This window comes from Aplidium turbinatum, chromosome 3 (assembly GCF_918807975.1).
Source record: "Aplidium turbinatum chromosome 3, kaAplTurb1.1, whole genome shotgun sequence".
Taxonomy (NCBI): Eukaryota; Metazoa; Chordata; class Ascidiacea; order Aplousobranchia; family Polyclinidae; genus Aplidium; species Aplidium turbinatum.
The window spans coordinates 4,401,746-4,429,694 of NC_137474.1; the positions used below are offsets into that span (position 1 = coordinate 4,401,746).

Below are 27,949 nucleotides of genomic sequence, written 5' to 3' on the forward strand. Positions count from 1 at the left end.
CGTTATACGTTCGTTATACGTTCGTTACACGTTCGTTATACGTTCGTTATACGTTCGTTATACTTTCGTTATACTTTCGTTATACGTTCGTTATACGTTCGTTATACGTTCGTTATACGTTCGTTATACGTTCGTTATACGTTCGTTATACGTTCGTTATACGTTCGTTATACGTTCGTGATACGTTCGTGATACGTTCGTTATACGTTCGTTATACGTTCGTTATACGTTCGTTATACGTTCGTTATACGTTCGCTATACGTTCGTTATACGTTCGTTATACGTTCGTTATACGTTCGTTAAAGTTGATAAATATGGAAAATAGAAGTGATGGCAATTGCTGTAAGGAACGAATTGGCCACCTTCCTGGTGGGGACAAAACTGAATTAAATTTGTATGATGATGGTACACGTTCGTTTTATTTTTTTCTCTCTCTTTCTCCATTTTTCTTCAAAGAAGCCTGGTATTCATCCCGAAACAAAAATGTGCCCAGTTGTCTGCAGCGACTACTTCATTTCTCTCTATTGCTGGTATCTTTGTTTTTAAGATCTTTTTTTTGTCAAATCATCACTCACGGTGTCCAATGTTTTCTTTGGTTTTCCTTTTCTCATTTCTCTCGTTATAATCTAATTCCAAACTCGCTGTGTTAACTTAGTCTCATTCATTCGTTTAAGATGTCCAAGAAAGTAATCTTCAACATCCTTATTAGCCGTCCCATCTCACAAGACATGGTCTATTTTTATAATTATTGTTTTACATGTAGTTATTGTCATTTCTTTTAAAACTTTGATTCTATTTCAGGTTCGGATCTATGCAGGTATAAAAAGTTTCAACGAGCTACATTGAAATCCTTTTCGAATTTGTTCGAAGATTGGTCGAACTTCAATGCTGCGACAACGTTAAAGAAATGTTCTTCAGACAGACTTTGTGAGGTCATTTTTACGTTTATTTTGCAATAATGTTTGTAGTGAAACTAAAACTTCAACCCAGATTGGTTTGTTTTAATAATGCAACAAAGAATTTCTTGTCTGTTGAAACGTTTTTATGGTCAGGTTGATCAATAATTTTCTAGCTTTGTTCTGAAGCCAATTCCCTAAATGCTTTAAATGTTTAGCAAATTAACAAGTTTGTATCTTAAATCCAATCAACACAATTTTCAAGAATACCAGTGATATCCCAGAGTTGTATTTTAGAAAATTACGCGCATTCTTAAAAATAGCTTGTATTCTTAAATCTTTATTGTGTTCAATCACTGTTCACGACGCCAGACGTAAAAACGATGTAAAAAGGGCAACTTTAGTTACCTGAGAGAGATTGCGAATTTTATTCAAATATCAATGGGTGCTTGCAAAGCATGGCTACTTCGGAAGCCGCAGGCACAGTTAGGGCCGCTAAGAGGATATTTTTGACCCGTACTAATGAGACCCTTGAGCCCCAAATCAAGATATTTATAACAAAAAGGCACTGTATTGAAAAAATACGCTGTGGTGTCATTATGTTTTCGGGCCCTTGAAAAGATTAAGATTAAGGGCCCCTAACATCATCCGAGGCTGGGTCCGAAAAATACCTCCTGGACCCTCTTGTCAATGCTACTGGCTAAAGGCATACCATGTGAACAGTCAATGCTACTGGCTACATGATGCAACCATGATCTGAAGGCAAACACAAGCAACATAGTCTTATGTTTAGGCAGTGGTTCAAAAAGAAAACAAGACAATGCAGATCCGTAATAGTCGAAGTGGTGACGCATATTTGGATTATGACGACAACAAAGAATCGATTGTTTGGCTGAAGATGTGCCGGCGTAGCACTGATTTCAAGCTTATCAATGTACCCGGTGAAAAGAAATATTTCGAACCAATTGAACAAGGTTTAGTGGTTGCATAATTAACTTGCTTTAAGCCTAATACTTGTGTTGTTTGTAGGTTATCATATTCACTTAGGCTATAATCATATACAAAAGCCTTTGCACAACGCTCGAAGGGGCTTCAGTTCAACACCCACTGATGGCATACAGATGCGTCTTTCACAAGGCACTATATAGCAATGCTTCTCATCCACTTAATCTAAATGTTCAACCACCGAAAAAATGTTGACACATAACTGAAGCTAAGTGGAGATCACAACGCTTAGAATTTTTTAGTTTAATATTTTAAGACCCAGTTGCATCAACAGTGGATTATTTAAGCAACCGATTAAGCTAATAGTCTAATTACTTAAATTGTATTGAAGTTAATATGTAGATTAGTAATCGGCGTTTCTGATCAGCAGATTTAGTTTGATACATAAAGAGAAAACAGTACACGAATTAAATTTCTTAAACAGTTTATCTTAGAAAACGTCTGATTACTGAACAGACTGTTCAAGATTCATGGTTATAGCGTCTTCAGCACAACAGTAGCAATTCCATGTGTTTAGCTGCTAAAAGAAACTTCATAATTATGTTGAGTATTGTCTAACCTCCAGGGGCTCTATCCACTTTTAGAATTCGGGGGGGTGATTTTTGGACAGTGGGCTAAAATCGTCATAGTCATTTCAACTTCTGGGGGGCTGCGCCCCCCAGACCCCCCATTGCAGCATCAGCTTCTTTCTGATCGAAGCATAGGGTTTCCAAGTCGTTTCACAAAGTATGTTTCGGAAAGGGCATTTTTGGGTAAGCAAACTGGTAGTCACTTAACAAGAAATATTTCTGGCAGTGCAAATGAAAACTCGAACCAATCATAAACTACGTTTTTCGTGACGTGAAAAAGGGCGAAAAGAAGATGATACAAAGCAAATCAAGTGCTGGATTTTCTACCAGCTGTTTGTTTGTTTGTTTATTTGTTTTTCATATTTTTACCCTGCATGGCGAGAAAGCGGACTTGAGCGCTATGCATCGGTGTACGCCTTCTGACGTAGCCTACACCTGACCCACGCTGCAGCGGACGGCAATGTCCGTTTCCGGTTGTCTACTCTACTTATGACTTAAATTTGGTACTACCCATTACTCGAAATCGATCACTGAGTAGAGGCAATTATACTCATAGTGAAGTTTCTTCCCCAGAGAAACAACAGCAAGTGCGGGGGGGTGGAGTCGAACATGCAGGCTCTCGACTGCGAGCCCAACACGCTAACCACTCGGCCACTGCTGCCGACTAAGTTGGCAGCTGGTTGGCTTTTTAGGGGTTAGGGTTAGAAAGTAGTCATTTCATTGACGTGGGTTCGATTCTCACAACTGCTATTGCTCTTTTTTCTTCTGTAATTACCAAATAAAGTTCAAAGCAAAGATTAACTCTCTGGCTAAGTGCGAGAAAGTCACAATTGGACGGTAGCCTCTTATAACATGTTCTGATTGGTTGGCGGTGTCATTCTAGTCATTTGCAGTGGCAGAATTTTTTCTTGTTAAAGTGGCTACCAAGCAAGCTAAGTTAAAACACAGTGTAAACGCCTGGCTCGTAGTTCAGGGTTGCCAAACCAAAAAATCATATTGAAATGAAATATATATTCATATTGATAAAAAATTCAAAATGTGCCAACAGCGAAAATATATTTTTCAAAATTTGATCAATAAAATATCACAAAACCTTTTCAAAGCCAAATGAGTGGGGGGGTGATTTTGCATTGATCACCCCCCCACTCCAATTAGTGGGGGGGTGATCACCCCCCTCACCCCCCCTTGGATAGAGCCCATGCTAACCTCATAATACGGGCAATATTTATTGGTCGTTCCGCTTGTGGTAGTTTGGTCTATTTTAGCAAATAGCCGTTTTGGGGATGTTCAAAAATTGTGTTAAGCCAAATCAAAATCTTTCAGAAACATTACTGTCAACGATGACTACAAGAAAAAGTCAAAACCAGAAAAAGTCATCATCAAACTCATCTATAGGACTGTGGCCTACAGGGAAAAGCAGCTTCTCTTCCACAGTTTATCGCGGGTTTAAAATTTCGATCACAGAATTGCCTCTGCCAGACGCTATTGTCACTGAACGTGCGGTGCCAAATTGGTGCGTCAATGGAAGGTGTAATTTATCACCAAGAACATATTATCATGTGAGTTGAAATGTCTGCTTTGCAAAAAAAGTTTAAATTTAACCCTATCATAGCCGATGAAATCTTCGGCTTGTACAAAAAATGTAACTTACTCAACTCTTCAACTCTGAAAAAGCAATGATATGGCAACGCCGTATATTTTCTGTTATGTTGCAAATTTCTAAAAACATTAATAGCCGAAAAAAAGACTCAAAAAGCTTTTTTCTACGCTGTAAACTTGTTTGTGCATAATGCTAGTGCAATGATTTTCTGATTACAGTCTTTTTACTGTCTATTACATCTATTGTACGACAACAGATAGAAATTTAACAAAGAATGCTAAAATGAATGCCAATTGTGTTGTACTGTTGTTTCTTGTTCTTTTGCAAATCCACTTAACATTGGAATCTTTACTTAAAGGTTGTATCGGTACGATTCGCCATGGTTGGCCTCACGGATAACAAAGGTCAAGGATACGTTTTGTTTCTTGACGATTCAAAAAAAGCTTATCATAGGATCGAAACAGCAGTGGAAGACCAGCCTGCTATCGTGGCGGGGCTTTACGGTTTCTCGGACGAAAGCTTTGCCGTAGCATTGTTTGTAAGTCATAAGCTATCCGCTAAATGGACAGATTGTAGACTATACGTTTAACTTTTTAGTCAACGTGTGTGAAGATCCATTTGCGTCAGTGAAAGCAATCATTATACTTTGGGAGCATTTAGGTATTTGCAATATTCAGTTTAATTACAGTCTGGTGTCGAACCAGGTTGTTACGACTGAAAGGCAAGTACCATTCAATTTGCTGCCTTTGAAAACAAAAGCGCAGACTATCAGTTCAGTTCAGTTCAGTTGTTTTTTTATTTCTGACCATCATATCAAAACAATACACGTCAACATAGCAAAGGTCAAGAAAAAGGTAGAAGCGACAAAACGCGAACGTTAAAACGTGCTTGTGATCGAAGTAAGTTATTGAATTGAAAAAAAAAAATTTGGCACGGTCGCAACACCTTCAGAAAAATTTAAGGTATAAAGGGAAAATAAAAAAATAAAAAATGTTACAAAACAAATAAACATATATAGGCTATAACTTTATTAGCCTACATAACTTTAGCTGATATATTGAAGATTTGTATGGACAGTTGCTATGAAGATCGGCCATGGTGCGTTATCAAGAGTGCTGATGGTCGTAAGGGGAACACGTCTTGATGCGTTTAGCTCATAGCAAAGAGCAAGGCCGGCAAAGAAAACCCCACAAAGAAATCCTACCACGGGCAAAGCCATTTCAAGCGCAACGCACCAGGCCTTGCACGACTCACAAAATAGATAGGCTATAACTATCAATCATAATACGTCTTGTAGCAAAAAGTTCAGATATGCTAATATCTACTGTACATTAGATAGCAAAAATGATTCTTTTTACGAAGTCAGTATGATCGTTTTTGCTGGCGAAGTGACTTTTGATGATTAACTCAGTTTGCACTTTTCAAAATATAATTCGTTTATTTAAAGTTTTTTGGACATTTCAATCAAACCAAAAAGCCCTATATGATACATTGTAGGTGGATTCTGAAGACTTGGAACAAAGAAAGATGTATTTGCGGTTTCACCGAGCCGACAAAAGCATAGAATGGACCACTCTTCTTAACTCTGATATTTCTGTACCAGTGAGTAATTCTGAATTAAATATTTCAACCAACTCTCCGGTCAGCGTGTTTACTTTTGCTTTTTAGAACAGATGGTATAAAAAAGCATTTTTATGGGGAAATTTAAGAATAAGTTTCTGTAAACTGTAATTCCAATGGGTTATTTTGGTATTTGATACAACAAAGGCTATTTTAACTGTTTTGTTAAGAATTAGTTTGTTTTAAATTTAGTTCTTTTCTACACATGACGTATGATAAAATGATTATGTCCGCCCTGAGGCGCTGGTTCGACTCTCGGGGTGCGCGCTTGAGCAACGCATTCTAAGGACTGCTCTCCATTCAGCGGCACCTAATGGATGGAATAATTTTCCAACAACAACACTTTGTCTTTAACAATTGGAAATTTCACTCTGTCAATCTCGGTAACTGGCCCTGCGTCAAAAGCCTCTACAAGTCTTCAAAACTACCAGGAATAACCAATCAAGGCTTTGTCAGTCCGAGGATAAAGATTCAAAATCAACCAAAACCAATCATTTTCGTATGGTGCTCATATTCGAGTCGGTTGACATCGGTTCGGCATCTTGTTTGGTCATGCCCAAGGCTGTATAGAAGGGAAATTATGTTTTGTTCCTGGTTAGCACTCACCTGCTAAGGGAGCGCATTGAGGGTGGCAAGCTATTCGGTTGCGCCTCCTTACGGTTCTGCGAAACTGTCATGTTGTAGTTTCGAAAGCGACGCATATCAGCGATGAATTCAGCGCTTCACAAAAAAAAAATACGCATTATTATTATTGACAAAAGTATATTTTAAAAGATTTTTTAAATTAATTTTTCAACTTTTTCAGGACAGAAGCGTTGGCGACTTTCGGCTTAGCTACGGCAACGGATACTTCTTGGTTTATTTCAGCGTCTTTGGAATCTACAATTACGCTGCAAATTCAAACGGGGAACAAATTAGTTACGTCACGGATCGTGGTGAACTTAAAACCACATCGTTCGATATTCCGGGACAACAATTTGTTAAAACAGGTTTGGCACATTTATGTAATGCACTGATTTATCTGCTAAGAACGAGAGGGTCAAAATTATCGATAAACTGTATTTCGACGGAGAGGAAAAAGTAAGAGAAGAAAGTGAGGGTGAGGGAGAGAAAGAACCCAGTAACTTTTTTTGCAAATGGTTTTCTACTGTTTTCTAGGTCTTTGCTATATTATGGCAAGTGTTATTTTTTACTTTGATAATCATAATCCAATTGATGTTGCAGCAGACGTTTGGGGCTGTGCGCATTCTTTGGGGCAGCTGACCTCTTACCACTCAAATGAAGGCCAGTTCATCGTCGTCTGTACCTCTGACCTTTTCCCAAAAGGATTGTCGGTTGGCGAGGCGACACGGGGAACCGTTATATTCCAGTACGTGAGATGATTTGAGTTTAAGAGGGTCTTGTTTTTGAAGGTTTGGTTTGGTATGAGGCCTGTTTTACAGCCCTTTGCATGAGATAGGCTTAGCCTATTAGGCTTAGTGCGATGAGAACCTTATCTTCTCATACTGAACACTTGAATCAATTATAGGACCAACTGTTGAGATGGCGCAGAGGATAAGGCGCTCACTTTCCAATTATGCAATCCTGGTTCGAACCCTGGCTTCAGCTGGTTTTTGTAAAACACCGTTCAGCTTTTCCCAGGGTGTAATAAATTGGGTGGACGTAGTTGCTGAAGGAAAGGCGGCCGAGAGAAAGGAACTGGCCACCCTACTTTCAGTAGACAAAAGCTTAGTATAATGAGAACCTTATCTTATCCCCGGATGCTTGGATCAAGTATGGGATTTACCTTTGTAGTAACTATTTGTCACAATTTATTTTGACATTCTTTGGAATTAATAAAACGATTTTGCTTTTGCGTAGAGCTGCTGCTGATGGGAAAGGTAACACCAACACCCAGCTTGGCCAACTAGCGGAATCAAATTCTGGATTTAAATTAATTTTCAACGCAGAAACAAAATGCACGACACCATCTTGGTAATACTGTACAATCCTACAACACATAACAACAAGACCATGTTTATGCTGCTTACTTTACTGATTGTAATCTATTAGGTTATGATAGTCATCAAATTTGACTGACCATATCTGCAGTAGTTGGATAAATGGTACGCGGTAGCTGGTTCAAGAGGTAGTTTTGTCTAAAAAGCGTCACTATCTCGACTTGGAAAATCCGATTATTCTAACAACTTCCGCAAAGGTTGAATCAAAGTAAAAAATGCTTTTTCGCTTGCTTTGATCGGGTTTTAAGAAAATAAACGCAATTCCTGTATTATGCGATATGATCAGATTCAAATAAATATAGCATAACTATAAGATATACACTAAGATAAATATAATGTGATAAAATAATAAGATAACAATATCAGACATATATTAGTTTAAGATTAATATGTTGCATAAAAAATAAATGACCCGTGTGGGCTACTGCATTTATTGTCCTCCCCCTTAGGTCAGTGGTTACGCGTGCGGCTCAAGATCACGCGGTGCTGGTTCGACTCTCGGGATGTGCGCTTGAGCAACGCACTTTCAAGACTGCTCTCCATTCAGCGGCACCTAGTGAATGGCATAATTCTCCGGCAACAACACTTCAACAACTGGAAAACTTCACTCTGTCAATCTCGGCAACCGGCAGTGCGTCTAAAACTCTAAAGTCTCTACAAGTATGTAAAACTACCAGGAATAACCAATCAAGGCTTTGTCAGTCCGAGGATAAAGATTCAAAAATTAACCAACCAATCGTACTGTGTTGGGCTGTTTTTAAAAAAAAAAATGTATTTCAAAAATATATCGAAATTTCAAAACAGTACGTTTCGTCATAAAGCTTGTTGCTTTCTTTTAGTGTTGACTAAAATTATATTGTGAAAGAATTGTTTTCACCATAAAAATATATGAAACAACCCTTGTTATACATCAGTCATCACGTAGTTATAAGTTACTGCAGCCTACACTGTAATCTTGGAAAGCTTGTACATGAATAAACCGCTTTTATTTGGAACATTTTTTGTTTATAAAAATCGTCTAATAACTGATAAAAACTGGTTGAAAATGTCACTTCCCTTTGCTCTCAGCCCATTGAATCTTAATGCAGTTAATTGCTACTTAGCGAATGCTGTCATGGGAAAGGAGTTGGACTCATTACGATATACAATGAAGAAGATGACGTCACTGGGAAACAAGCTTTCGACCCTGTCCATTGGCTAACATCAACAAATGGGACTTCAGAAAGAGACCCAGCCATTGCTAGGATAATATTAGGTAAGGCATGGCCACCTGGAGATGCGGCCTGATTTGTCACATTTTGCAGATTTTGATTGCAGCTACTGCTAGTGCTTGACTGACATTTTTTGAGATATTTTTACTTTTTGCGGTTTCCTAATGACAAAAAATTTTTTCGTTGGCTTGGGGAAGCAGTAGCAAATGAGAAAAAGTAAGTTGAAAAACGCAAAATCAGACTGTTATTGAAAATTAACAGTCTGACTAAAATCTTCGAAATCAAATTTTCTTTGTTTTTCAACATGTGAGAATGTTAAAACCTATTGTGTCGTCTGGAGAAAAGAATAAAGAAAGCGTAAAAATCTAATTTTTAGAAAAATTTATTTAAACGTTCACCCAAAGTTAAAAAAACCTGGAAATTTCTGCAAAATGTGACAAATCAGGCCGTATCTTTAGGTGGCCATGGGTAAGGTTATATTTATTATTTTCTATAGCTATTTCAGAATTTTAGTTATTTTAATCATTTGCCATAAGTTATGTTGAAAAACCGTATATGCATGTATTTTGTTCTTTATTGTTTCCATGTTGTGCATGCGTAGGCTATCACTGATATCTTCATTGTTGGCATTAAATGCATTTTTTGCATAATTGCTCAAACAGCTGACAGTGCGGAAGCGGCAAAGGAAAGATACTTGGTAGGCTGGTACGACCAACTGGAAGACGAATACAAAATTGGTATTATCAATAGATTCGGTAGATTCGTACAGGTGGGTTTGAGGACAAACCAGCATTAAATCCGCCATTTTTACATTGATTCAACATCTGCAGACGTTAAATCAATGTAAAAATGACGAATTTTGTTGTCTGTGCAAGTCACATTACATTGGTAATGTCTCCAATACCAATAGTACTTTCATTTTCTTGGCATCGCAGGTGGTTTATTCTTATTGTATAAAAAACAGCTGGCTAAAAAATATGCGTAAAGATACTTTGCGCAGGTTGTTTATTTGTAGCTGGGTAAAAAGACACGTGAAGATGCCTGTAACAACGACTTTGTAAACAGGCCGAACGTCATCGTCAAATTCTGAAAAACCACCCGAAACTAAAAAGCAGTTTAGTAACAATTTGGCAATGCTGAGTCAATGCTGCAATTGTGCAGAGATCAAAGCATGTTTCGTCAAAGCTTGTTTTGGAAATAAATCAATTAGCCATACATCGGTTTATGCGTGTTTTGCTGTATCTTTGGAACAGTTTTCCATTCTGTTTCTAAATGACTTTCGTGACTTGGATGCAGTAGTTTTCAGACCCAAGTCTTTACTACTATTGAGTAGCTTACATCTTCACTAAAGTTTGAATGAACCCTGTCAGAAGCAAATTTCTTTTAGACTCCGATAAATTTGTCTAACTTCGCTTTAAGCGGAAAGTTGACTTGTGGCCATCATTGCGTCATGTGGGGAAATCGCGATGATTCGTTTAAAACTTTACCTAACGGTCACGTGGGTTGGATCTACGCTCCGCCCACCTCCAGTTCTATTTGGATATACGACGGTGAGTGGACAAGAGGCTTGAAGGACAATAGCTCATATAATTCAGTTGGTTAGCGCGTGACTTTGTGAACGAATAAGCTTCAAGGTCAAGCGGCGCTGGTTCGATTCTCGGAGTGTGCGTTTGAACAACGCATTCTAAGGACTGCGCTCTCCATTCAGCGGCATCTAATGAATAGAATAATTTCCCGCCAATGACACTTCATCAAGCGGAAAGTTCACTCTGGCAATCTTGGTAACTTCGCCTGCATCAGTGGCTCACAGCCTCCACAACTATGCGAAACTGCCAGGTTTAAGCTCTCAAAGAAGCTTTCCCAGTTTGAGGATAAAGAATCAGATCAGTCAATCAATCAATCAATCAATCAATATTGTTGTCTGCCTGTTAAAAGCAGGGATGTCACTATGAGGAGGAGAATAAAAAAAACAGTTTCTTCCTGTAGATTTGCGCTTTAAAATCTTACGGATTTTATGTAGGCTATTCAAAAAGAGAATTATTTTAGGATTAGTTTTGGGATGTTTTGTAGCCTAATTGTGGTATTCTCAGAATTGCAATTCCAACACTTTGTGTATGAATTTCTTTAGAAATTGCAGAAAATAATTTTGCAATTGATATTAAACCGAACCACGGTGTTTATTTTTCCACATTTTTTAGTTTTGGGAATATTATTAATGCTCTTATGTTTGGTTTTCCGTTTTAAAGCATTTCTGAAGACACATAGAGCTACCCTTAGTTTTACTCTTTCCTTTTCAAGCACAAGTAGTATTCTTATCTATGCAAGATTGTAAAGCTGGTCTCATAGTCGGTTACCGAGAGTTGAGGAAATGAGTTTTTCTTGTTCCACCTAACAAAATTCGTTAATAGGCCAGTTTATTCTCCGTCCCAGTAACTTCAACAGCTATACATGTCCTATTTATTACACCTTGGCTAGCTGTAAGTGGCTTAACATTAAAGATTTCAGTCTCCAGTTTAACCGGGTGTCAAACCAGGGTCGTATGATTCAAAAATTAAAGCTGTAACTATTTCAATACTCTTCCGCTCCAATACCAGTATAGCCCAGGGCCTGATTAAGGCTCACGGGGGCCCGAGGCACAGCTAAGTTTAGGGGCCCCTATTGGCAATCGCTTTCGATGCAGAGCAGGAGTGCTCAACTGTTACTGAAAAATCATTACACAGTTTGAAATTGTTACTCAAAAATAACAAGTGTGCACACACTGGCACAACAACTTTCACTACCTACGCCTACGGTAGGGGAAAGTGCTATAAAGTGGACCGGCTGATAATTTGGACCACTGCTGTTTTTTCTTTCAACGACTGAAGTAAATAATTTTATGGTTTGTGAACAGCTTGAATTAACCTTTCTTACTGACCTAGTTTTTACTATTTCAGAATTCAGATTCAAAGGATTGAGCTGGTTCTTTGTTGTTACTAGAGGTTTTTTGTTTTGGGGGTCTGCAATGTTATTTTGCTGGTCTAAACTATGAGAATTTTTCAAATATTGCTACAGTTACAAAAGATTATACAAAAGTAATCTGCAGGAGAGGCATTACTAATGACTATCTGCCAAAATCTTGAAGAAATGTCCACTGTTTAATTCTAAATGACACCAAGCAACATAAGATTATGCTAACTGTAATATTTATGGACCACCTAACTGTTTGGTAATATGGACCAGTGGTCCAGGTTATGGTCAATTGGTAGAAATTTGTTTCTCAGTAATGAAGACAGGCATAGAAATGAAGTTCCATGAGATTTATGCATTTTTTTTCAAACTTTTTAGAGTGCATCATAAAATATATTTGTAACTTGCATTCTTATAGTGATAAAAGCTACTACCAGTAATTTGCATAATCACTTTGATATTATAAACAATTTGATTAAGTTCTGACGACATGTCTAAGCATGGAAATTGGATTTAACATGGATTTAAAAAAGCAGGAATTTACCCCATTAATCCTCTTGTATTTGATGAAAGTGGTTTTCACTCAGCTGAAGTTACTGACAAGCCTCAAGAAGTAGACACCTCTCCAAACAATGTATCACTGCTGATAATTGATGATCAAGATATGTCTACTCAAGATGCAATTTCTCGAAACATTTCACCTTTGTCACAAGATGTGGTAAACATTGAGAAAGTGGCAAAAAATTCTATCATGTCAACAGAATTAAATGCTGGAACTTTAGCTTATGCACCGTATGAAGCAATCTCACAAGCACCAGGACCATCGTCATTGAGTGTTAAGAACTTACAACCTTGTTCAGTTAGCATTTCATGCAGGGTATCTGTCGAGGACATAAGCCCACTTCCAAAACAAGTTATGAAAGGAAGAAAACGTAGAAAAACTATAAAGGCTACTGTGCTGACAGGTACGCCACACAAACATAAAATCAAGTTCACAGAAAAAGCTAAACCAGCAAAACAAGTGAGAAAAGGCTTTAACCTTTACCGTAAGTCTTCAAAAAAGAGAGTTATATATTCCAAGCAATGCTGCTTCTGCATGCACTTGTCTTGTGTGTGACGAGTCCACTGATGAGGATTGGATTCAGTGTTGTCAGTGCAAGAAATTGGCCCATGAAAGTTGTGCTAATATATCAAATGCTCATATTTACTATTGTGACAACTGTGCCAATGATCAATGATTTGAAACTTGTTTGAGATGACTATCATGAACGTTTCAGACTATTTTTATTTATTGAGTGTTTGTGTTCTATTTCATGCTATTGAAGTTTGATATATTTACTTTCACATGACAACGGTCCATATTACAGTATGGTGGTCCATATTATGAAACAGGGTGGTCCATTTTAGAAACTGAGTTGATAATATGGACCACTATATAAAAAAATAATAATGTAGTTTTTTTTGTTTCCAACAGAACACGGATCCATGTATTATTGTTGTTAGGTTCTAAATTACAGATAATACCTTGATTACAAATAGAAGTATGTTTTTTTGATTGGAATTGTTTTTGCAAACCAACTAGCCTGTAACTAATCAAATAAAGTTAGTTGCACCCCAATGTTGTGGATCTTTTTAAAAATATTAAGATTCTTTATTTTAAATTGATCTAGGTGGTCCAAATTATAGTACTTTCCCTACTAATGTAAAAAAAATGGGGGCCCCCAAAACCAGGGGGCCTGAGGCCTGTGCCTCGTGTGCCTCATGGTTAATCGGGCCCTGGTATAGCCTATCATTATTTGTTCCCCGACATTATGATGCCATAGTCATGTGTTGACATCCTTGTTTTGTATTGATGGTACCATCTATTGACATCAAAATACCAAAATGTTAACTTTTAGTCGGGGTTGAAAATGAAGAACTTCGCACGTGGAGCCTGTGGAGTGGGTGGTCTCGATGCAGCCGAAGCTGTGGTGGTGGAATCGCCACAAGGAGGCGCTCGTGCTTAAATGGATTTTGCGGAATTCCAACAGAGGTTCGCCTGCAACAATGCAACACCCACAATTGCTCTGGTGGGTTGCCGTCCTTGTAATATCTCTTCAGTGCAATAATTGATGGAGTTTTGTTTATTGTTGCTCTATAACAATTATATACAGTATAACAAGTATTAAAAAAAATTTTTTTCAGTGTTTTTAAAATAATCAAAACTGATTTTTTCCCAGCCTTTCATTTCTAGAAAAGTCCCATATTGAACATGAAAACATTTAGTATAATATTTGATATTTAAAACAGTTTAAGAAGTGCTGCAATTGACGCATACACCTTCTATTGCAGTCCCAATCAAATGTTCGTTTAACTACACTGCGGGCTATGCATTGAAAGGAGATCTATACATCAACGGAATCAGGCAATTTGGCTTCACTCAGTTTTCCGCTCAAGAAAAATGCGAACAGTTGATAGGTAGGCTAAGTAATGAATTGAAACTTACTGCTACTTCTTGCTTCCTTTTGACTTTTGAGCCATGTGTTTGGATTCAATGTGTAAGATTTGACACGATTTCAGTGATGGTTAAAAAAGAAAAAATTTCTGACGCAGAGGCTTTCGCAAAAGATGTTTATCACATTTTCACATAATGGAGACTTTGAATTATTTTTAAGGCATGTGGTGGTCAGATAAAAATAAAAGGAAAAACACATTCATTCATTTGTATATACAACAATTTGTAAATCGTTTTCAGTTCGTTATTGATTTGTTAGATTGTCGTTTCTAGCACTAGTTGCAACGTTCATCTGATGAGATTGAAAGTAAAAGCAACAATAAACAGGATGGATGAATCTCATCAGATGAACGTTGCAACTAGTGCTAAAAACGATAATTGTCCTGATGAACTCCCAAACTTTTCAGTATTTGTTAGATTGTTTTAGTCAAGCCATTTCAAACAGAATGCATTCCTCTTAATTGTAAGACATTTTTTTCGGTGACGTAATCCAGATTGAAGATGGTTAATATGGAATAAGTAAACTAGAAGGCAAGAAAGCCTATATTTTTGTTTACCTTAAAGTCTGTCATTGGTTATTTTGCCAAAGCAGTCGTTTGCTTTGGAAATGTTGAAGAAAGCTTCCACTCTAGATTCTTTCAAAAATGATTTTGTTTTATCTTTCTGTAACACCTGGGGCTTGAACCTCGTCTTAACCCTCCTTCATCTTGTGCAGGTTTGTGCAAGGGAATCACACGCACCTTTATGAACTCATTCTATTATTACTTCTTGAAAACAAGCGTGGTTTTGATTCCAGACAGTGAAAGTCAGTCAGTTACAATGGAGTGCCTAGGTATGGTGTATCCTTTCTCTTGGTGTTTATGTTTTCTAGTTTATGCTCTATTTATAACAAAAATCGCTGTATAAATGAAGAGATTAATTCTTCTGTAAACTCAGTTATACTTGTATAGCACATGTAATGTTAGTTTTTCACATTTTAGTACTTATGGAGTATTCCATAACATCTTTTTACTTTATTGATTTCTAAACTGGATTTATTAAAGGCGTCACCATACACATTTTTAATCTTTGACATAAGAACGAAACTAAAACAGCGTAGCAATGTATGTTGTATAATTGTATAAACGTCCAAATAATCTTAACCCTACAGAAGTAGGCTAACAACAGTTTGTCGAATTACTAGAATCTCCTGGTTGGGCCAAGTGGAGCACTTGGTTTTCATGCAGCGTCCCTTGTGGGGGTGGAACTCAGAAACGGAGTCGGTTTTGTGATGGGGCGCAGCCTGGGTCGGAAGCGTGTATAGGTGGCAGCAAAGAGTCGCAATCTTGCAACAGTGGAAAATGCCCCGCATGGTCTGAATGGTCGGGATGGGGCTCTTGCTCAGCATCTTGTGATGAAGGTGTCTCAAAGATGTTACATTTGGGTCGGATGCATCAACTACCAATATTAAAAGTCGCCGATTAAGCTAAAAACACAAAAATTGTTAATCCACTGATTACACTAGTTTCATTGGTGGATCAATAGTTGAAAACTTTAATCATCGGATAACAGTGCACAGTAATCCGCAGATTACAATGCTTAATCGGTAAATCATCTATTGTTGGTGCATCCAAGCCAAAATTTGGATTGATAATCTTAATTGTCATTCAATTACAACGCAAATTTGTTGAACTAAAAATTAAGTGAAAATGTAAAAAATGTACCAATGATTGTCGTAAGTGAGCGTAACGCTTTGTGTACATCTAGACCGAGGATAAAGATTCAAAAACCTAGTCAAAACTTAGAAGAAAATAACTCTTTGTTAAACTGCCGTCAGGTTGATCTCTTGTGGTGAAAATATAACTTACTTAAACTAAAGTTAGTGATAATAACTTGCTATAACTTTATGTTTGGGATGTTTTCGTTGTTGTTAGACAGATTTACTAGCAAATGTTTCAATAAAACTATGGCAACATATTAAGTTTCGCCAAGTAACAATAACTTTGTATTGTTTAATTTTCTGAATTGAATAATTTCATCAAAGTGTTATTTCGTTTTTTGCTTCTCAGGATTACACAACCGATCTAGAGTCTGCGAAACTGATTATCCAAAGCAATGCCAACAATTAACCGGACCAGCAACAGAGCAAAAAGTGTGTTCTTACGGCCTTTGTCCTGAATGGCTTAAATGGTCCAGGTGGACAAGTTGCACTGCCACCTGCGGAGCTGGAATGCAGGTAGACTGCGTAAGATTGCCATAAACAAAAATTTAAAGCAAAATGGAATCTTTGTTAAAGTTAATAAAACCAAAGAACACACAGTTGTTTTTTTGTTATTTCCACACACTGTGAAAAAAAAGACATAGTCAAGCTACTTTATTTTTCTGTTTTCAATGTAGCCTATACGTACAGTCCCACAAACTATTTATGCGAATTGCTACCTTAGCCAATTAGTAAAGCACCAGATCGATACTCAGAAGGGCGCTGGTTTGACATTTATCAAAAACAGTCGAGTATATTGTGGCAAGGCACTTGATGATATTCTTGACGACATATTTTCTCAATCGTTTTTCTATCCACTCAAAAAAGAAATTCGTCGCCCAGGTATAGCCTAAGCCTAGAAGAAATTACGACCGGATTTGATATGCAAATGTATATTGTTTTCCAGGAAAGAACGCGAAAATGCTCAGGAGATTTTGTCTGCTCCTTGGAGGATGGGATTGGCGATACAGAAGGACGAGAGTGCACAGTTGGTGTCTGTCCTTATTGGACCAGTTGGGGGGAGTGGTCAGGATGTGGAAAAAGTTGTGGTGAATCAACTCGCGCTAGATCTCGCCAGTGTTTGGGAGATTATTCCTCTAAAACAGGATGCCCGCTTCTTGGAGACGCAAGAGAAATCGAATCCTGCAACTTAGGAGAATGTCCTCATTGGAGCGACTGGAATACTTGGAGCAATTGCTCAGCAGCATGTGGAAACAGCACACGTATGAGAACACGCCAGTGTTTGGGAGACTTTCCTCTTTCTTTTTGTGAAGTGGTTGGAAATAAAATAGAAACGGAGGTCAGTAAACCCAAAATACGACCACAGAAATGTGTAGTAGTCACAGGACGTGTTTACTTGTCAATGTAACAGTTTACAATGGAAGCATTTGTACAACTGAAACAAACACCTAAGCATATTTGAGCAGCAAGAATCATTTCGGCAAAGTAATAACCAAATTATGAGGCGTAGCTAAGAAGCAGGTGCAACTACCAGTTTATAGAAACCGCCTTTCAACTTTCTAAAACAATTTTGTTGCAGGTGTGCAACTTGGGTGAGTGTGCCCAATTGGGTGACTGGCAATCGTGGGGTGAGTGCAGCGTTTCTTGTGGAGAAGGCGTTCAAACGAGAATAAGAGAATGTCAAGGAGATTTCCCTTGCTCTGAAGGCTATCCTCTTTCTGTTGAACAAATGTGTAGTCTGGGTGTCTGTCCAAGCTGGAGCAATTGGGGTCCATGGGGCCCTTGTACGAAAACGTGTGGTCTTGGTGGTAGTCGAACTCGCACTCGTCAGTGCCTTGGAGACTTTCCTCATCTTTGTGAATCTGAAGGATTTACAGAGTCATCAGTGTGTGAAGGATTGTCTGAGTGTCCGCGATGGAACAATTGGATGGAATGGGGCAGTTGTTCGGTGACTTGTAACTCTGGAGTTTCAACGAGAAGTCGCACGTGCAAAGCGGACATTTTCGAAACATGTGACGTTGGAGCTGAAGATATTGACGTCGACATTGACCCAGGCCGAAAAGTTACGGTCAGTAGCTTTGCGCAATGTTGGAGACATTTTTATTTTGTACGTTTGAAGCCAGTGCATACGTACTAATTGTAGTAAATTTAAAGCCATAGTAATAAATACACCAACGTCTGAGGATGTCATTTAGTCTAAACAATCTTTCTATTACAATACTAATGTACTTTACACAAAACCTGTTCACAGGTAGAAAAACTGTGCGGTTGGACCAGTAGGCTACGGTGATGACATACCTGCCTATTTACCAAAGACGCATACAGTTTGCTGGGCTATACGAATTTTTGTGGTTTTATTGCTGTGTTGATGAATAAATTTGATTTTTTATTTTCAGACCGAAAAAGATGTTTTTGGTCATTTTATTTGACGTAAACATTATGTAAATTTATGCTTTTGTACAGACAAAGAAAAACCTATTTGGTCACTTTGTGCAAACGGAATCTCGGAATTGTAGTGACGGTCTTTGCTCTTATTGGCTGAAATGGGTCACGTGGGGAACATGTTCAGCCACGTGTGACGAAGGATCGAGAACTCGTACAAGGGAATGCTTTGGCGACTTTCCCTTTATTTGTTTTTCATCGGGAAAATCAAGTGAGACCGAAACGTGCACTAGAGGGCGTTGTGGAACATGGGGAAAGTGGTCGTCATGGGGACGATGCAGTGCCACATGTGGTAATTATCCTTGCGCATTTTAATCCTTTATTTTGCTGTAGGCCTACTTCTTCTTCTTTTTCAATTATAGTTTTATCTTTATTAGTTCATTCGTTCACCGGGACGTCATCACTGAGTCGTCATCACTGAGTCGTCATCACTGATGTCATCGTCTTTCCTCATTTTACAAGCCGTGAAACATTCATCTTAGCATACACTTCTATTTTGTTGTAAGACGCTGAAAGTGACACTTATAGTTTCACACGTTTTTAGTCCAACTAAATAACACAGTGAGTTTTGTATTATTTTACGTACTTTGACAGAAGCTCAAAGTAGGCCTAGGTACATCGTATTTGCTAGTGATACGATGCTTTGCTCCTTTTTTTTGAGTTTGAAATTCAAACCTAATAAACTTAGTTACGGTATTAATAAATATTTTGCAGCTAAAAGTTGGTTTACTAGAAATTTTAAAACCTTTTTTTAACAAACCACTGTTGATGCTGTTTCAGGTGCTGGAATTTGGAATCGTTCACGAGAGTGCTTGGGTGACTTTGTGGATGCTTGCAAGGGGCCGGCTTTTGAAACTTCGGACTGTGACATCAACGATTGTGTGTCAGAATGCAAAACAAGACCATGCAATCACAATGGAAATTGTCGAGATAACAAACGTTTAACTCGCCGCTACCACTGCACTTGTTCACCGAAATGGATGGGAAGGCATTGTGACTACCGTAAGAAAACTAGCTAAATTTGATCTCGTGGGCTGGTAACATAACTATTCAGACCGCGAACCAAGGCTTGAGTTTTGAACAAGATTGTCTGCCAAGTGTCATCAAACTTATGGGGAAGCGGTTTAGCGAACGTATAGCTTCTCACAAAAACAAATGATGTTCTATTCTAAAGTTTCCGAAAACCCTTTCATCAAAGTTAAGTTTGTCACTCGGTCAAATGTTGCCACAAAAACAGTTATTAGCGTTCTGAAGAGTGATATGCTGAGAATAGCACCCAGGCTTTGTTATTTTTATAAATTCATTTTACATGAGAGACTTTTACATCTTTGTTCTGTACATAAAAATATCAGTTAAAATTGAATTTGAAAATATGTTTTCAAATTTTTTTGCAGCGGCACCGGATCTTGTTTGCGGATCAGATAACATCGTTATCTCGTTTAATCGTCAAATTGTTTCGGAGGAAGGCTTGATCACCAAAGATCCAAGTCTTGTCCGATTAGCTTCAGATGAGTCTATAAAGTGCACAGCCATGTTCGACCACTTCAATGCAACGGAATATTATCTTCTGGTTCTTCCTAGTCCTCTTGACTCCTCCTGTGGCTCCACAATGGAAGTAAGCTATTACGAAATAAACAAAGTATATTATGTGTGATAATAATCATAACCTTTTACTATGACAACAACAATTAGTTGTAGAATGTTAAATCAACCTGGGACATCTCTTCACAAACTATTGAGGTTCTGAGATATCCAGAAAGGGCTGAAAGGCCAAACATTTTCTATGGAAATGCACTTTTTAAAAAGCATCCGGTGTACAGCCTTTGCTTATTTGCTGTGTAGATTCAGACATTTATTCCATTGTGACTTGTGAGATCAAGAAAAAAAGTTGTTGGCCGATTTTATTAGCAGCTAAAGTGTTTTTTCTACTGTATATCCGACCTTATGTTGGCAAAATAATAATTGGTTGCACAATTGTACCAAGCTTTGGGGATTCGGTAATTACTGTTAAGGGGCATTGCTCTTGGTTTTATGAAATGAATTATGGAATATTTTGTAAAGAAATTTAACCATACATTTTTTCTATTTAATTGATTTTATGAGTTCACAAATAATCTACGGTGTTATCTTGAGCAATATCTCTTTACGAGTTGCTCTTCTCATGGAGCATTTTTTTCAATTATTTTTAAAAAGATGCTTTCAGAATTTCAACGTTTTTGTGAGCTAAAAGATCGTCTAAGTCATCATAATTATTGGGATTTTTGTCTAATTCATTGATACATAGATCAACAGTTACTAATGTCACACTCATAAAATAATTGATCGTATACTTTCTGGTTTTATTGGAGATGGTGCCAGGCATATGCAAGAAAATTATTACATAAATCATTTGTAAAACAACATAGTATCAACCAAAAAATATTTGATTTCTTCCACTGTGATTCTGACTTTAAATTTATTTCGCAACGTCTTTTGTTCCATTTAACCTTATGCATCCTCTTGTTATTCTTCATGGAGTCGAGTACCCAGCCTATATATTATTCACATTCTAGATAACTCCAACTTCTTACAACATTCGGAATAAAGTTATCTGGCAAATTGAAGACATTGGAATAAGATCAACAGTTATTTTGGTTGACTTCACCTGCAGTTACATGAGGAATGCCACAGTTCTCTCGAGCAATTCCACATTGGGAACATTGTCTGTCAAAGCTTTTAAAAGGTAAGTGCAGCTGTCTTACTGACAATGTTTCATTTGATATTTAGCATACAAGTAAACTAAAACCACTCAATTCAATATTTTCTAGATTAATTTAAAATTTCTGTTTTTCTTGGACAACAAAGATTAAAAATTTTGACAATATCAAACAAATTGTGGGAATGTAAAGCGTGCCGGAATTACTAATTAAAACAAAGAACAGAACAAAATGGAGGGAGTTTATAAAAGAGTTCACATCTGATCAAGCATGATCAATCTTTGTTGAGAAGGAGCGATCTTCCTGGCGTCAGCACTACCAGATCTAGAATATCGAGCATTGTGTTTCGCTAACCGTACCGGTGTAGCCTCCACACTAGCCATCAAGACTTTTCCCAAAAAACATGTGTTTCTCGGCAGTCTTACTACACTGGACTGCCGAGAAACACATGATCAATCTATTGAAGAAAAAGAATTACAAACTAACAATTAGCTAAAGCACAAGTCAAAAACCTAAATCAGGCTTTAGTAAATCAAGTATTTTTATATGCATTTTTAACCAGGCGAGTGGAACTGGCGACTTTCAACGGCTTGTTTGATGTGGACATTTCTCTTTTTCGGGATTCCTCCTTTGAAAGGGAAGTAAGGGTTGAAGAAGCCGTGTCACTTGTCAGTTTTGGAGAAGGCGAAGTTGTCTTTGTGTCTGTTGATCTTCGCTCTAAAGATCTTCTTCCATCCGGCGATGCAGTTCTAGTCATGGATACTTGCTTTGTGACATCATCACAAAGCAACCGAGAGCCACTAATTTATCTTCTACAAAGCAGGTAATTGATCTAGTCCCACTCCCCAAAAAGCAAATGGCTTTTACATTGTTGCACCGTCTACAGGCGTTGAATTTATTAATGTAAATAACGACTGGTTTGCTGTCTGGGTCATGATCGTGCTTAAAAAGGCCATACGGTACCGATAGAAACCGGACTAGTTGACACGATGAAATTTTAGGTTGCATGGATTGCTGCTGGTTATTAATCTCTGCATCCATTGTCTTCCGCTGAAAATAGAGCAGGTTTTCTAGCACTTTCTACACTGCATACACCAAAAGCATCAATTGCAATGCTATGCCGCCGCATGTGTTTTAAAATTTTAGTTCTAATAAACAATTTAAAAAAGGTAGGCCGTTAGTTTTGATCCCAATAGTGAGAATTTAAAAAAATTTACAGCACGGTTTTCACTCTTGCTCGGTATAATATCACAAGTTTAGTGATAAAACTGTAGATGTAATACTAAGTCAAAACAAAAAGCACTAGGGTCCCATTTAATCCAGTTTTTTCTTGTAGTTGTCCAACTAGCCTGCTGGTCACAGTAATTTCTAATGGAGAGTCCCGCTCGGGAAGGTTTTCTGTTCGAGTGTTTGGGTGGACTGGAAAGGATATCCGAGCTGAGAATGTTTACATGCATTGCACGGTAAGCTTGCTCCACTAAGAGTTTATTTAATATGTGTGTAATTTGTAGTTTATTTTCATGTTATTATGTTAAATGCCGTCTGGTTGTTAAGTTTTATTTGTCTATATTTATTATGTGAAATACACGATTAGTTTTCCATATATTCAATCGCTATCTCCTCTTGAAACAGATTGCACATCAACATGAGTTATCTGTTTCCATGAGTCTTTGATTTCAGGTTTTCAAACCTTCAACAAATAAGTCTTACCGTTCATGTAAATATATCTGTAGTAGGCTACAAAAAGAACAGCTAATTTAAAACATCTCTAGACCTATCTTAAAACAAACGCATTGACAATTTGATCATCGTTTCATACACTAGTTGAAACGTTTATCTGATGAAATTGAAAGTAAAAGCAACAACAAACAGATTGATTTATTGCTTCACTGACGTTTCGGCAACCATGATAATGCCCATCCACAGAGCGAATAACATACAAAATAAAACTTACAAAGTTATATACTGCAGTGCGGTTGAAGGCAAGAAAAAATGAAACACACTTTATTTTAAAGGTTAGCTAAGGATGTGTCATCGCATTGCAGTGCGTAACTTTGTAAATTTTATTTTGTATGTTATTCGCTCTGAGGATGCGCATTGTTATGGTGTGCGAAACGTCAGTGAAACAGTAAGTCAACCTATAATTATGTTGTTGCTTTTACTTTCACTTTCATAAGATGAAGTCATCAGATGAACGCTGCAACTGGTGCTAGAAACGATAATTGTCCCGATGAACACCCAAGGTTTTTAGTATTCATTTTTGATCATTTTAAGCGTCATTATGTTCTTGAGAAGCTAGTACTACTGGAAGTATAGACCGCAAACCAGAAAAAAAAACAAGTCGAAAAGCAAATAAAATAAAAACATTTTTAAGGTTTTTAGCTCGATGAAGAGCGCACAAGTAGATTGGCTGAAGTCAGATTGGTTTCAAAGTAGCCTACCAGTAAGAGAACTCCTGCCCTGACAGCAATGTCTTCCTTTCCTAATATCTCACAAAGATGAACAGTCATCGGTGCAGTCAAGCTGAGAACCACGACGTTTCAAATTTTCATTTGCTTTCAGATAAGTGTCTGCAATCAACGTGAAGACGATTGTATTCCACAATGCAATTCTTCCAGTCGGAAGAAAAGAAGTAGTGACACAAATAAAAGGGAGCATCGGACGCGTAAACTATCACTGGAAAAAACTTTTGAGACTTCTTTTCGTGGGAAACTTCGGGTAAACCAACTACACCGACAAGCTAAGCTGTAGCTTAATAGCTATAATAACAATTATGAACTTCTTTTTCCACACTAGAACAAAAGAGGCTTTGAAACACGGAAAGTAGGGATGACGTCATCAAGCGGTCGTCCCTACATGAGCATAACTCAAGTGGTTCCTCCATCCGCATCAGGGAAGGCAAGAATTGACTTATCACATTCCGCTTCAAAATTTGATCCGGAAAAGATGGTGTCGGTTGGACCTTTTGAGATCATTCTGGGAATAAGTGAGTACACAAAGATTTTTGTTATTTGAAACTGTGCTTTGAGGTTCGGCTTATCACACTTTTGGGGTAGAACGTTTCTTCTTTCACCATCCAAAAAAATATATTTTGATTGACATTGTCCGTCTAATCGTCTTTAGGTTTTCATTTTAAAAGTACTTTGCGTGTCGGAGTTTCATAAAATTTGAGTTAAGCTACTGAACGACAGGATGTTTTTCTGTGAACCGTTATAAAAATTGTAGGCCTACTCAAATCATAGCCTACAAGCTACAACGCTGTCGACATGGCTTGGTTTTTATATCTCCTAATTTACAGAGAACCTAGATGGTTTTTTTATAGCTATGATTAATATTTTCGGAATGAAAAACCTTTTTGGATGTTTTGTATGAAATTTGTTTTATTATGAAATTGCATTACCTGAGTTTGTGTAAATATAAAGTCCTATTGCGTTATTTGACTGCATGAGATTTTTTGTCACTCTGATGCATGTTTGCATTGTGCAATATTTTTCCTTTTGAAAGATAATTTGTTTTGATTTGCTCTTTACTGTAGTATCAATGAAAGGTTCGAAGTATTTTGGGGGTTCGAATGTTTTTCTTGAGTATTCACTTGGTGTGTCTTATATTTTCCCACCAGTCTGGTGACTCAGACCTCTTTGTTTATTGTGCAAGAGCTTATTATTCATTTTCGAATCTTTGTTTGTTTGCTACACTGAACTATATAGTTTTAAGTGAGGTTGTCTTATAGATGGTCAGATTAATCTGTGTCAAAGATTTCCTTAATTCAACGTAAACTGACGGTTGATAGCTTAGATATAACTTTTCCAGTGACATGGAAATATAATTGATATAGTTGCAGTTGCGTTGCAAGCAGGTTGTTAGAAACCCATGTAGCCTACAGTAATTGGTGGAGCCAAGATTGCGTTGTAAATTGAGGAGCTGTAATGATTATCTACCAAAATATTAAGTTGTTTTGATTTTCTTCATGTTTTTAATTTGACAGGATCTGATACGCTTGATGTGGCTACCATGCGGACGAAATAGTTTTGAAAAATAAATTGCTTCTAATATGTTCTTTCATGCTGTAAATTGTATGATGTTGTCTGTTGTTTAAGTCGGTTGCAACATTGCGTCTTCATTGCTTTGAATGCAATATGTCACTCATGCTCTCAGCGCACCGTCAAACCGGCGCAATCAAGTGCATGAATTCCCCTAAATCCTTCCTTAAGTACCAAGTGCAAAACAGAAACGGATTTAGTGCCATTTTTATAAAGTCTTTGATATGACTCGATGGGGTATAGAACCCACATCTACCGCTTCTGAGGCATGCATTCGAGCCACTACGCCACAGAATAGGTATAAACGTGTTTTTTGTTTTGCTTATCAAGAAAGTGAAATCATTCGGCAGCAATTATTTGTGATGGTGGTTTAACTGGGACTTCTGCCAAAATAACACAGCAACAGTAACTGATGAAATAAAACGTATGTCACTTTAAAAATACGCTTGATTACAAAAGCACCATTATCGCGTTTTTAAGATATTCTCAATTACCTGAAGTTCATGTTTACTTTTTCAAAATTACGTCTTTTTGTTAGGAATAAGATCTCGACTTGGTATGTCAGGAAAATTTAGCACATCTTTACCGAATACTACGTACACTAATGAACTATTCGTATTTTTTTTGTTTAGAACGAAGAAGTACTAGAGAGACAAAAGATGGTCAAAGTCTGCCAAATGTTCTGTTTAATTTTCAACCCCAGGACGCAAAGTTGATGCAAACCATAATACTTTCTGTATCGTTCTCGTTTGCACTGATCTTTTCAGCCAGATGCTTAAAATCGTGTGCAAATCAACTATACGTGTACTGATAACTTATAAAGCTAGTTATTGTACTTTGCTATTCAATATTTCGCTATTAAAACAAGACAATTATATGCAAGTGCCACGTGAAAGTTAGTGAACATTAGCCACAGATTAATATAACTTAGTGTAATTAGAACATGAAAGCAAAAGAGCCACTGCTGCCAGTAAACCGAATGCAGCAAGGAACAAAAACGAAGAACTGAACAGGTTTGCAGGTGTGGATGGCTCATTCATTGCAACGTTTCTAGTGTGTCGTTGATCTGAAAAACAAAAGATCATCAAAGATTAGAGTCATTTGTTTAATGTAGCGCAATCAGTCGTGCATTCAGAGGGTGAGTTACCTCTTGAGACGTCTGTGACATCACAATAATTAGATGAATAATAGCGTTATCGTTATTAATTTTAATATTATCGTGAGGTCACTTCAGGGGGTTGAAAATCGCAAACTACTCTTTGGTTAAAAGCTTTATGGAAATATTGGACTAGGGCTGCTTTAACAATTACGAAGGGGAAGGGGGGGAAGAATACGAAGAATTACGGGGGGGAAGAACAAGCACCTTCTCGTGGTCCCTCCCGTCAGTACCATATCTTTGAGGAAAGATATGCGAAACGAAGCTTGTCACACTCGAGCAAACCAGGCCCAGGTTCAGCCCAGGGTGGATAGGGAAACGCCCTTCTCAGGGCGCGGCAGCTCCTCTGTCGAAAAGTACCGACGACCCACCGTACTGCAGCTGAACACCGAGGGCATTACGGCCAGCAAGCTCAGCATCATCGAGTATCTGGCCACAAAACGTCAGGCCCTCGTTATTCTCCTCCAGGAGACCCATTGCACATCTGTGGATAAGTTGGTATTACCCAACTTCACACTCGCAGGCGCAACCATCAGCAGGAAACACGGCCTCGCCACGTTTGTCCATGAGCAACTGAGCTGGACGTCAATAGACCAATCCAGTGCCCAGTCGGAGATAGAGTGGTTATGCATAGACATATCAGGCTATCACATCATCAATGTCTATACGCCACCACCCTCACGCTTAACACCAACAGCCATCCCAGTGTTCCCCCAACCCAGCCTCTATGCTGGCGATTTTAATTGCCACCACGTTGATTGGGGCTACAACACCACCAACACCGACGGAGAAAGCCTGGCCTCATGGTCAGCCAATAACAACCTCACCCTACTGCACGATCCCAAGGGTGCAGCGAGCTTCTTCTCCGGACGCTGGAACACTGGTACAAACCCCGATCTGGCTTTCGCAAGTGATGACCCCGATAATTGCCAACCGGACAGACGTGTGCTAGAGAAGTTCCCCAGGTCCCAACATCGACCCTCGATTATCACGGCTCCAACGCTCATAATGCCTGTCCCGAGCAAGCCTGTTAATCGATGGAACTTCAGAATGGCTAACTGGGAGTACTATAGCCTCCTCACCAATGAAGCCACACAGTATCTCCCATCCCCTCACACCAACAACGTGGAAGAAGCCTACCAGGACTTTTGTGATGCAATAACATCAGCGGCAAAACAATCCATCCCCCGCGGCCGACGAAAGACCTACATACCGTGCTGGGATAAGGAGTGCGAAAGCCTCTACTCCGACTTCCTCCACGCCCCTCAGGGCAATGACACCAACAGCTCAGCCACAGCTCTGCTGGCAAGGCTGGACTTAAAGAGGAAGGAGCGCTGGACAGAAGCCGTTGAATCAATCGACTTCACGCACTCCAGCCGCATAGCATGGAGTACACTGAACAACCTAACTGGCAGATCACGTGCCTCTCGTCAACAATGTCCCGTTTCAGCAAACTCCATCGCCTCACAACTTGTGGAGAACGGGAAATACAAATCGAGAGACCGTGAATCTGATAGATCCGTCTTGCAAGAAATGACGGACCTCTGGAGGGTAACAACCCCAGACGGGGACAAC

At 38.3% G+C, this 27,949-nt stretch overlaps 2 protein-coding genes across 2 annotated transcripts in view; one reads left to right on the plus strand and one right to left on the minus strand.

Annotated features, from left to right (window-relative positions):
• Positions 1 to 314: 314 nt before the first annotated feature.
• Positions 315 to 26,034, plus strand: LOC145766074 (uncharacterized). The gene is made up of 29 exons (XM_082577729.1): positions 315 to 411; positions 802 to 932; positions 1,690 to 1,870; positions 3,794 to 4,029; positions 4,429 to 4,608; positions 5,568 to 5,672; positions 6,496 to 6,694; positions 6,918 to 7,059; positions 7,551 to 7,664; positions 8,794 to 8,945; positions 9,564 to 9,670; positions 10,289 to 10,451; positions 12,435 to 12,779; positions 13,746 to 13,916; positions 14,179 to 14,304; positions 15,057 to 15,173; positions 15,525 to 15,740; positions 16,390 to 16,556; positions 16,987 to 17,379; positions 17,620 to 18,108; positions 18,504 to 18,774; positions 19,263 to 19,484; positions 19,877 to 20,097; positions 21,035 to 21,204; positions 21,741 to 22,001; positions 22,515 to 22,641; positions 23,741 to 23,896; positions 23,975 to 24,164; positions 25,851 to 26,034. Exons 1-29 carry the CDS (start codon positions 315 to 317, stop codon positions 26,027 to 26,029), a joined length of 5,628 nt encoding a protein of 1,875 aa, XP_082433855.1. The 3' UTR covers positions 26,030 to 26,034.
• Positions 25,983 to 27,949, minus strand: part of LOC145766075 (uncharacterized) — a 41,655-nt gene continuing 39,688 nt past the window's right edge. Inside the window, exon 28 of the mRNA XM_082577730.1 lies at positions 25,983 to 26,284. Within this exon, the coding sequence (XP_082433856.1) occupies positions 26,136 to 26,284 (149 nt within the window). The 3' untranslated portion in view covers positions 25,983 to 26,135. The remainder of the gene's footprint in view (positions 26,285 to 27,949) is intronic.